Source organism: Papilio machaon, chromosome 20, assembly GCF_912999745.1.
Source record: "Papilio machaon chromosome 20, ilPapMach1.1, whole genome shotgun sequence".
NCBI classification, from domain to species: Eukaryota; Metazoa; Arthropoda; class Insecta; order Lepidoptera; family Papilionidae; genus Papilio; species Papilio machaon.
Genome location: NC_060005.1, coordinates 6,670,795 through 6,681,929, shown reverse-complemented (window position 1 = coordinate 6,681,929; position 11,135 = coordinate 6,670,795). Strand labels below are relative to the sequence as shown.

General features: G+C 35.6%; 3 protein-coding genes across 3 annotated transcripts; 1 reads left to right on the top strand and 2 right to left on the bottom strand.

The window, feature by feature from the left end:
• Nucleotides 1-798: 798 nt before the first annotated feature.
• Nucleotides 799-1,760, bottom strand: LOC106711455 (retinol dehydrogenase 13). Its single transcript, XM_014503769.2, has one exon. It carries the CDS (start codon nucleotides 1,719-1,721, stop codon nucleotides 834-836), a length of 888 nt encoding a protein of 295 aa, XP_014359255.2. The 5' UTR covers nucleotides 1,722-1,760; the 3' UTR covers nucleotides 799-833.
• Nucleotides 1,761-3,419: 1,659 nt separating this feature from the next.
• Nucleotides 3,420-5,910, top strand: LOC106711387. The gene is made up of 5 exons (XM_045683031.1): nucleotides 3,420-3,443; nucleotides 4,026-4,172; nucleotides 4,550-4,687; nucleotides 5,560-5,696; nucleotides 5,880-5,910. The coding sequence occupies exons 1-5, from the start codon at nucleotides 3,420-3,422 to the stop codon at nucleotides 5,908-5,910; spliced, it is 477 nt and encodes a 158-aa protein (XP_045538987.1).
• LOC106711386 (neither inactivation nor afterpotential protein G) lies at nucleotides 5,867-9,760 on the bottom strand. Its single transcript, XM_045682881.1, has 11 exons — nucleotides 9,571-9,760; nucleotides 9,141-9,343; nucleotides 8,690-8,908; nucleotides 8,336-8,548; nucleotides 7,916-8,079; nucleotides 7,466-7,626; nucleotides 7,143-7,264; nucleotides 6,869-7,052; nucleotides 6,642-6,786; nucleotides 6,271-6,447; nucleotides 5,867-6,052 (listed from the first exon to the last, which is right to left on the bottom strand). The coding sequence occupies exons 1-11, from the start codon at nucleotides 9,695-9,697 to the stop codon at nucleotides 5,917-5,919; spliced, it is 1,851 nt and encodes a 616-aa protein (XP_045538837.1). The 5' UTR covers nucleotides 9,698-9,760; the 3' UTR covers nucleotides 5,867-5,916.
• Between the last annotated feature and the right edge of the window lie 1,375 nt (nucleotides 9,761-11,135).

Genomic DNA, 11,135 nt, shown 5'->3' with positions numbered 1-11,135 from the left:
AGAGTTATAGACCGACAAAGTTATTTGACCCGTCATACTAAATTATGACAGCTTACTAACGCCCTCCTCTCAATATCAAAAAAGTTTCAGTAGATATTTTCGTCAAGTTTTTTCTCTAATGCAATCTTCTACGCCCATGTTTAACATATTTTCCAACAGTTCTAACCAAATTGTACACAAAAGTGGTTCTAACCGTGATACCAGCGCAACTCTAACCGGGCCAAGATATTCTAGTTTAGCTATAAGCATACATATTGAGGTCTCTCAATGAAAAGAAAATCCATAGCATTTGTATTACATAGTGAGATATAAATACAAAGGCATCGCCAGCCAATGATCATGGAGGCTAGACGAGCTATTAGTAGCCATTTTGACAGACTACATGTTTTTTGTCATATCCTGGCTATTTTGTTTAGTTTTGTTCAGAAATTTGTAAGTCGTAAGAGGTTATTTGTAATTAAGAACAAAGCTTTTACTTGTCTGCTCTTTTATATAAAGCCTGTAAAGTATTGTTTTATCTGTGATAAAGCCAAGGTTACAATTAAACTTTGGAATTACGTTTTTAATAAAGGTAATTTATAAAATAAAAAGTTGAATAACCTTGATCAAAGAGAATGGTCACAGTATGTGTTAAGATTTCGTAAAACAGTTAAATCATTTTGTTAAATGAGCCTACAGTTAAATGGTTATCATGTTAAATAATTTATCGTATTTTTTGTGGAAACGACAATTTGAGATGGATATATAAAAAAAAAAAATTACAAAGATGGTTTATTAATCAAGCTTTTATTTCACCCTATAATTTTCACAATTGCACTTCAATCACCTTAAAATTATATGTCCCAGTCTTCGTCCGCAGTTATATTTACAACTTGCTTTGAAGCGTCCCAAAGTTGTTGAGTAAAATCTTCTTCATATGCTAGCCAATGATTTATCCATTCTCTACAAAACTTGTAATGTTTCCCAGTTATATTTGCCATATCTGGATCGGCAGCTAACATTGCGATCTGCTTACCAACATCCTCTTTAGGCTGACCCACTATATCAACAAACAACTGAGAGATATTCTTCGAAAGACCTTCCATGTTATTTAAAATATCAGTGTCTTTTGTGATGTAAGGATCAAAAGTATTTGCAGTAACTCCACTATCTTTAAAGCGTCGGCTCAACTCCGCACTAAATAAATCCATTGCCAGCTTGGAATTAGCCATTACTTGTACTGTAGTGTATCTCCCAACGTCGTTCCAATGATCGAAATCCAAATGTCCGATGTACATTGCTACTGCAACACTGTTAATAATCCTACTCGGAGCGGATGCTTTTAACAAAGGCAGCAATAGATAAGTTAATAAAAATGTACCGAAGTAATTTACTTGCATTGTAAGGTTCAATCCGTCTTCTGTCAGCCGATCTGATAGACCTAGCGCTCCTGCATTGTTCACTAACACATCGAGTCTTTCTTCTGTCTTTATCGTAAAGTCCGTGAAGTTCCGAACAGATTTTAGCGATCCAAGATCAAGCACTCTATGCTCTATGTTCTTATTACCGGTGACACTTTGTATTTTATTTCTAGCTTTGACTAGTTTAGTAGAATTTCGACTGGCGATAATAACTCTAGCCCCTCTATATGCTAAATTCTTCGCAGCTTCGAATCCGATCCCGGAACTGCCTCCGGTGACGATGGCAACTTTTCCATCGAGCCTACCTTGCGTCTCGCACATTTCCTGGTTAATAAACGAAATAAAAACAACGCGGTATCGAGTCAGCATTAACACTGCACTTTGAAAGGAAACCTGGCTATATAAACGTAATATTTACTTGTTATTATTTTTGTCATGTGATAAAAAAGGTCCAAGCCCTTACCATATGTATAAATGTAACAATTATCGAATTTAACTCGAATGTGAATAAGAGTTAAGTATATTTTTTAAGTTGTCATGTTTTTTTTTAAATTGTAACAAGAAGATTCTTAATAATGCTACTTGTTTTAATGATTTTTATACAGTACTTTTTTGGATAAAATATGTCATAATGACGTGTTTGACCTATGAATAAATTCTTGACACATATTGTGTTAACTCGAACTTGTTAGTTATTTGGTACTCGTGGTCGCAGAATTAAATTAAAAAATCCTGTATAATAGACTTAAACTAAGTAGTCTATAATATGCCCGCGTGTATCATTTACCTTCCAGTCCAAGACCCGTCAAAATCCGTCCAGCGGTTCAACTTAACTTGGAACAAACAAACATTAAAAAAATTATATGTGTAAGTGATGAACCGCCATTAAAATCCTTAGTAGGGGACATAAGTTAATATGCAAGAAGTGATCAAGCTTGTTTTAATTATAACAATTGATACGTCAGTCTGCGCATACGCCGGCTTTGGAAGCGATGTATTGTTATACCATAGTAAGATGTATTGTTAGAAACATACGTAGGTATAGATAAAGTAATATGATTGAAACAAATGATAGTCAGTCGAGTATTTGATTTATGTTGTACCGGAGGCCTAATTTCAGTCCTCTTTCCCTTCCCACCCTTTTTTATTAGGAAAGGATGGGAAGAGGAAGTGGATTTGGCGTAAAAGGGGACGCATAGGAAGAAGAAATATCCTCTTTCTGTGCGTCCCCTTCTCCGTTGATTAAAGGTAGGCAATGCATCTGCATTTGCGGATGTCTATGGACAACGGTGGCTTCGCTATTGCAGCGAATCCAGGTGGCCGTTTGTTCGTTTGCCACCTTATGATATAAAAAAGAAAATACATATACAAAACCCTTTTTCGTGTTAGAACAATATCTTATTATGGTTTTCTATATTTATATATTATAAGGTGACAAACGAGTAAGCGACCTCCTGATTCGCTGAAATAGCAAAGCGACCGCTGCCCATAGACATCAGCAATTGCAAATGTGTTGTCAACCTTTAATCGGAGAGACGCGCAGAAGGATAATATTTCTTTGGATCCAGTTCTCAAAACTACTTCCCCTTCCCATTATTTCCTTATAAGATAAAAAAAAAAAAATCAGTCGAATTGATAACCTCCTTCTTTTTGAAGTCGGCTAAAAAGGGTGGGTAGGCTAAGAGATTTAAAATTAGGCCTCCGGCACCACACTCATTATACGAAACGTGGAATTGCTTCCACTTCACGCCTGTCGTCTGTGTGGTCGTGGTATTGCACCGGTCGAGCAGGCCAATTCGTGCAACAGATGTTGTTGTTGCTGGCGTCTACGTCAGTTTTTTCAGTAGTAAGGATTTATAAATTATCCAGGATAAATTGAAAAATTGTTAAATGTGGGCCTAGCACGAATATTTGTCACAAATCATGCGAGGTCTATTGTTTTGTTTGTGATGTTAGGTTAAAGTATGTAACCACGAACAAGATACTTGTTCATATATTAATTATATAGGAAGTTCTACGATGTTGCCAGTACTCAAATCGGAAGTATACACGAAATTATTTTACTATAATAATTATGAATAAATTGTGACTAAATAGAGTAACTATATGTACCTATGTGTCATTTGTTTGTGTAGATAGGGTTTTGTATTGTGATAAAGATCTCTTATTACAGTGATGTATCTCATTAATGATTACAATAGCTTTGGTTCGTTAAAATGTAATATAGCGAACAGTTATCATATATTTATATATAGTATTATTTTTTATTTTTTATAATAGTTGTGTGGAGCAAAAATGGAGTGCAAGTTTCTATTTTATTTCATTTTATTATACCTTTCGCGGTATTGTTGCGCTGTGAGTATGGTATAAAATTTATATGAAATTAGAATTATAATTTTTGTTTAAAAAAGAAAGAATTACTTTAAAAGCTTTATCTAGCTGAATTCTATATTTATTTTTAACTTATATTTGAAATTTTAATTTTATTTTTTTTTATTTATTATACATTTATTGCGTAATGTTAGCAAAAGTTGTTAAACTTAGAATAGACAAGCATTAATTACAAAATGCTTCTTAATTCTTGTCTTTTGTGAGACGGATAAAATTTAAGTGACAATATGACAGGATGGGGGTGACAATCCTATCACAATAAGGTCGTGGAACCCGAAGTACTTAACGAACTGTTCGGCGTCTGCGGCGCGCACCAGCGACCACGCGCTGGTCACAAACATGACAGGCACCACGCTTGTCCCATACAACAATAATGTTAGCGTGAGTACAAACACATTCACCAACATATCTTACATAGAATGTAAGACATTAAATCAATTATGAAGAAACGTAAGCCTCAAATATAACGCAGAAATTTTTCTTTTTAAATATCTTGGCGTCCCAAGTTTATAGTCGCGCTGCGCTACGCCCCGCCCCGCTACACCAAAAATTGTGTTCTGTGCAGTGACTCGCGCGAATTTAAGAGCCGCTAAGATATCTGAAAACATTTATCATAAGTAGGCTGATGTTAAATATTTACTGGACATTGTATAAGTTAAAATTAATTCTGATTCTAAAAGTTAAACGAATACGAAATTCACTTCACGAAAACATATTATTTACTTTAAAAAAAAAACACCGTTTTATAACAATTTCAGATAGCTATAATCCTTCAAATGAAGTCAGGTCGTAACTTCAAGTTGACTTACAAGATCTGCGAAGTAGTCCAAGTTAAATGGTTAACGGACTTTATGAAGAAATATACCAACTTACCTCACACGTGTCCTTTTAAACCGGCAAGTACATTTTTCAGATAAAATAACTGACTTGAATAAAAATGACTTTCACGGGATCTACTTAAATCTTTACATTTTTGTATAGAACGGATTTAAAATCCACCGCGGTATTGGCAAATAAATCTCACTTCTTACTAATATTATAAATGCGAAAGTTTTAATGGATGGATGTTAGAAGGTATCTCGAGAACGACACAACAGATCTTGATCACATTTGGCACGGATGTAAAACATTGTATAGAAAAACAGATAGGCTACTTATTAAGTTATTTTTTAATTTCGTACGGTCGGAGTTGCGGGCGACAGCAATTATTCAAAAACCGAGTCGAACATAATATAGCGCCATCTAGTGCCTTAATTTTAAAACTGATATTTTAAAATGTTAAACATTTTATTGTAAATAAATGTTAATGTTATAAGTAACACTATTTGTAACTTGAATAAATAAACATGGATTTAATTTAAATATAATACATAAAAACTAAAATATATCATTAAAAGGTGTCCCTTTAGGCAAGGTTCCGAAGATACTGGCAGCGTTCCCCCTTTGAATGGCTAGACTAATTCTTTGTCCGAGGTAGCTGCCAGCTCTACACTATTTTATTTTAAAATATGCTTAAAAAAAAATGATGGAGGTGTATTAAAAATTCTACTTCCTACTTTCTCTACATTTGATTACTTTTTTGTCAGTCGGGTAAAAATGTGACATTCAAAAGCCATTCATAACGGCGAATCGCAGAAATATTGTTAAAATATTTACTTCATTTCAACTAATTTAAAAACTTTCATTGTTACTTTTATTATTTTTTCTATGTAATAAATATTAAATTAAATCTAATTTTAATATTACATTCTAGTTTTATTTATTCCAGGCTACATACAACTTCTATAATATGCATTTGCCGCCAAAAAACATGCCCATTCCTATTCCGGAGCGAGATTTTGAAGTCATCCTGCAAGTGTTTGTAACGAACAGCAAAGAGATGATTATTGATATTGTTACAAAATTGCATTTGGAAAAGAAAAAGAAAATCGAAAAAAATATTTTAGAATAAATCGATAATTAAAATAAAAGATATTTAATTCATATGAAATATTTTATTCCTATGACTAACATTCTAATAGTAATTCACAAACACAAAATTGTTTATCAAAATTACTTTCACTCGTATATATATTAATATCAATGAAGTGGCAAAGTATTAATAAAAAAATTAACGTAATTAAATTTACGTTTCGGGCGTGTTACGTATAAGATCTGCAGCCTTCTCTGCCATTCCGATCAGTACTGAGTTTGGGTACAGAGATAGCGGCGTAGGTAATACACTGGCATCCATTATTCTCAGCCCATTGACGCCTTTCACTCTGTAATTTTAATAAATCACTTAGCAAGTCATAATTTTTTTATTTAGTACAAAGACTTTCATTTGCTGTGATGTATGAAAGCGCCTGAAAATATTTTAGTAGTTAAACCAATTTAAAATATTGCTCGAAACAAATTTCAGGCGTTTACGAAATATATGTTTACTGTTTTATTTAACAGTTGAAGTTAGATTTAAGTATAATATTTGTAATTGAAGTACCTTAAGTGATTATCGACGACGGTACCTCCTGCGCAGGTGCCGGCGGCGTGGTGGCCGGTCACCGCGACCTCTCGCAGCAAGCACTCCAGGTATTCGACAGGGGGACTCATCTTTGGTGATTTTGTTTTGACTTTAGCGGCTTCTCTTGGCTTTTTTTCTTGTTTCATTGATTTGAATCTAAGTAAAGAACATGTATTAACAATTCATTGAAATACATTCAGTTGGACTATTTCTTTTTAACAAAATAAATATTATAATTTCTTGGAAATGCAAGGTAAATCGCATTCTTTACATAGTCTTTCTTAGAAGTTCTTTAAAAAAAAGTCTAATTTGTGTTATTAGTTTCGATGCTAGAAGTACAAACATGAGACCTCTTTCTCTTTGGTTTCAATCCAGCCTGGTCGTCGGCGCTGTACCTCCACAAAGTCCTGCAGCGCTCGGGCCGCGGCCAGTGTATCCTGGCCCCTATTTCTTGGAACGCTTTCGTTGACACCAGACGTTCCGCACGACGAATAGCTAAAAAAATTAAAGAAAATAAGTAATTAATCTGCACTATGAAATGTATTGTATGTAAACAAAAATAATAGAAATAAATAACCTTTAATCATGCACGTGACGTCATGATACTGATGCAGGTAGTTTGTGTCGACGAGCGGCGGGACAGACGTGCTGGCGTCCCGCAGCGTGACGCGGCCGCGGGACCGCGGCTGGGAACACGTCGTCAGGAACATGAAGCCCTCCTTGCGCGTGTCATTGTGGAACGGATACGTGTCGCGGTACACCTGCAAATGTTCCACTGGAAATTAGATAACCTACTTTTATATACAAGTGCTGCAGCAGTGGAAGTCGACTGTTAGTGACGAGAACGTAACCTGATGTTTGTAGTTAGAGAGATCTCTGAGCAGGCGCTCGCTGGCTGAGCCCAGCGCGAACACCATCACCGCGGACTTGTTCTGGTACTCCACACCCGACACCGGCGGGAAAGACAGGTAGCCTGTTACAATCATCATCATCATCATCTTCTTTCTATCATTATCCCACTGTATCTGTGACAGCAGAGTTTTTTTTTTATCATAAACCACTATTACAAACGAAACTTCTATTAAACATTTTAAGAAGAAAAATTTCTATCATACGTTTTCAATAATTTCTTCTTTATAATTAAAGAAAAGAATAAAAGTAATGTGTTGGTAACCTTGTCTCCTCCACACGTACTCCCAGAGCGTGCTCGCTGTGAAGACCTTGGCGAGCGTGATGCTGACAGGCTTCCGCACGCTGACGTACAGCGGCATGTTCATGTGATCGTGCAGATTTGCACCAACGTGATCGTTCTCTATCACAAGGTTTATCTTTAACCTGGACAAAATATGAATATAAAACTTGTAGTTTCCAATTCAAGTGTATTAAAGAGTGACGAGTTTCGCTACGAGTTTAGTCAATTTCTAATATAATGCAGTGGTATTTTCCGAGAGGAAGTCATAAAATTCCATTATTGTCTGTGTCTAAAACTTAGGAAATCAAATCACTCAAGAATACATTACCATTAAAATATAGCTTTGAAAACCCTTGTTAATAAAAAACACATTTTAAGATTTTTTTACAAATAATTTTCTATACATTATCTCGACACTAAAAAGTTACGTACCGTTTTATAAGATCCCGTCTTCCAATACCAGACAACATCAATATCTGCGGTGACTTGACGGCCCCCGCGCACAGAATGATCTCGCGATCCACGAAGATATTATCTAGGCTGCGGTGGTTCTGTAGGATGTACAGCGACGTCGCTGTTACGTTGTCGAAGCGGATCTAACAAATAAGATGTAAGAAACTATGTATTTTGATTATGTTTCAATGCTATGAGGAAAATAATTAATGAGACAAGCTGTTAGTTACATGTTCAGCCATGTGTACTAATTTATACTGAAGTGCTTTCAACTTTAACTCCAAAACTTACTCATTCCTGTCAATTAAAATTTACTAAAACAGACCTGCTCGATAGAAGAATTGCAAAAGAATTATAACAATATGTTGTTAATCAAGTTGAAAGTCACTTTAAACTTACTGAAACCGCTTGCGTGTTGATCAAGACATGTAGATTAGGTCTCTGCATGGCGAGCTTCAAGTACCCATCCCAGGAGGAGTGGCGCAGACCAGCGCTGACCGTGGCTGCGGGACGGCGCAGCACGGTGCCGCGTCCGCCGAGGCTGGACGACGCCCGTTTGAACGTCATCATCAGCTCGTTGTCATCCGACAGTAACTTTAGTTTCATTGGCGCCTAAATTAAAAGGTAATCTTGTGATTGTGTTTGTTTAAACTATGTGTTTGTTGTAATCGATCGTTTGTCTATTGTTTTAAATTCAATGTAACTAAAAGTAACTATTTTTTTCTAGTTTAGTTCATCAACATACACACATACCGCATTACAAAGCGACGTTTCGTGACAATATGTTGAATCATACTCGCTCATAGTTGTCCCGAAGGCCTTGATGAAGTAAGGCTTCAAGTCCTTAAAGGTCCAGCCCTTGAAGCCCTTCCTAGACCATCTGTTGTAGTCCTCGGGTAAACCGAAACCGTGAAGTAGGAAGTTTATCTGACCTGAACCTCCTAAACCTTTGCCTCTCGGTAGAAATTGAGTCTGGAAAAATGACAGATAAAGTTTTGCATGAATTAAAAAGTTTTTTTTTTCAAGGTGGGGTATTAATTTGTCAACCAAACCGTTAGTTTTCTCTGCTTAAGTAGGTACTTACTTGAACAACGCAAACATTTTTTTAAAACAGAAATAACAAAACGTATTTGCACTAGTGTATCAGCACTGGAAACCTCTACCTCTTTTTAGGCTCTCTCTTTTAGACTAGGGTAGTTGATACCTGATCCCAAAGACCGAAAGACGAGTACTTCTGCGGCGTGGTCCTGACCGACCAATCGTTAGGTCCCTGCTGCGCGGCGGTGGACGTGAGCGGGATTTTGGTGAAAAAGCCCATGTGGTCTCCTGCCTCCACCAGCAACACTTTGACGTCAGGATCCTCGGATAGTCGCGCGGCCAACACGCACCCGGCTGTGCCAGCTCCCACTGTATATCATCGTAAAGTTAATTTCAAGTTTAAATAATTTCAAAGCTACATATTTAAATAATTATTGTAATATAATTTATATTTTAACTAACTAAAGTTTTATTCCAACCCTTTCGTTATTTTCCTCTATTTTGTCATTTGAATTGCTAAAATAAAGTTGCAGGCGCTTTCAAAACATTCGCTTATTAAACATATTTAATTAAAAAACAGTTAATAAGATACTTACCAATTATATAATCATATCTCTTATCAGGTTTAGTAACTATACTTGAATATGTATTCACATAACTTGTGTACACTAAATACGAAATGACCGCAACCAAAAAACTTAAAATAAACGAGAAAATATTCATTATCGTTTTTAACTTTACTAATGAAGCAGTATTTGACTCCTTATTATAGTGTAGCTCGTGACATGCAACGGGAACTAATGTAAGACTAGTTTGTGTAATTATTTAGTCTAGCAAATGGTACCACATAATTGAATTAGGCGGGCATCATCAACCTTTTTAGTTTGGGTCTTTATTTTCATCTCCATTATTCTATATAAATAATAATAGTTAAGTACTAAGCAATCACATATAATTACATTTTCAAACACTTATTTGACTTATGTCCCTTTTAGAAAAAAAATCCTGTCCTAGAAATATGTAGATGCAGCTCCCACGCATTCAGAAAATGTCAGTGGTCAAACTACAATTATTTTCCAGCAACCTTTTCAATTGAAATTACAAAAATAAGAAGTATTATAAAGCTTTACATCTTTCGGACATTACATACAGCGTAAAAATGTTGACAACTTCTGACAATAGACTTAAGAGGATTAAAGTCTTGGCGGCGTTGGAAATCAATACTACTTTTATATCAGGCGACTCATGATGAAACTTTTGTATACTACTACATCACACTAATTTCATACTTAAGAGTTAATCCTACCTTCTATACCCTAAGAGCCGGCTTAACTCTTTACGCTGGGTGTTTGCTACAAACAGCTACAATTCTTAAACACGTGTCAAACACCGATCATAAACGCCCAACACAAACAGACATCTCCAAGTATGGGAAGGGGAGATGGATTTGATGGAGGAGGAGATGCATAGGAAGGTTAAATATTCTCTTTTTGTGCGTCTCCTCCTTCGTCGATTGAATGTAGACAACGCATCTGCAATTGCAAATGTCTATGGGCAGAGGTCGCTTCACTATTTCGGCGAATTCATGTGGCCGCTTGCTCGTTTGCCACATTGTAATATAAAAAAAACACGCTTCGTGAACTAGTTTATTCCAGATTGGCAGTATCATTATTCAATATACTTTGATTTGTGTAGAAAATACTGACGCCAATCACTGGCACTAACAGAGAATATCAAACAAAAACAAGCAAATCCGTCTACATGTTAGTTTAGTATTTTCTATTTGTCATTATTTGCCAAGCGTGAGGAGCCAACTTTATGCCTATCATAAAGTAATAGGCTTGTTTCTGAGACAATTCAATTAGAAAATTTAATAACTCCAAATCATAAATCTACACTTGTCTCTACGTAGGGTTGGCACAGAATTTAAATTGTACTTTTAAAAAATAATAATTTATAACACTATGAGGTTATAAATAATATGTAAACTAGGTTTTTTAACAATATTAGAAAATGCAATTGTAAATACATTGTTACATTTTGATTCATCATCATCAGCTCACTATACATCTCCACCGAGGAGCATACCCTAAGTTAGTGGTGACTAGGCCATAGTCAACCACGCTGGCCAAGTGTGGGTTGACTTCACACATATCATTGA

Excerpts from the sequence above, each read along its gene's own strand:
- LOC106711455 (XM_014503769.2), bottom strand. The coding sequence starts at position 1,721 with ATGTGCGAGACGCAAGGTAGGCTCGATGGAAAAGTTGCCATCGTCACC.
- LOC106711387 (XM_045683031.1), top strand. The coding sequence starts at position 3,420 with ATGTTGCCAGTACTCAAATCGGAA. Across the intron at positions 4,173-4,549 it reads CATACAACAATAATGTTAGC|ATAGCTATAATCCTTCAAAT; the intron begins GTGAGTACAAAC and ends TAACAATTTCAG. Across the intron at positions 5,697-5,879 it reads ATTGATATTGTTACAAAATT|TGGCAAAGTATTAATAAAAA; the intron begins GCATTTGGAAAA and ends ATATCAATGAAG.
- LOC106711386 (XM_045682881.1), bottom strand. The coding sequence starts at position 9,697 with ATGAATATTTTCTCGTTTATTTTAAGTTTTTTGGTTGCGGTCATTTCG. Across the intron at positions 9,344-9,570 it reads GAGATATGATTATATAATTG|TGGGAGCTGGCACAGCCGGG; the intron begins GTAAGTATCTTA and ends GATGATATACAG. Across the intron at positions 6,053-6,270 it reads GTCGTCGATAATCACTTAAG|AGTGAAAGGCGTCAATGGGC; the intron begins GTACTTCAATTA and ends TTAAAATTACAG.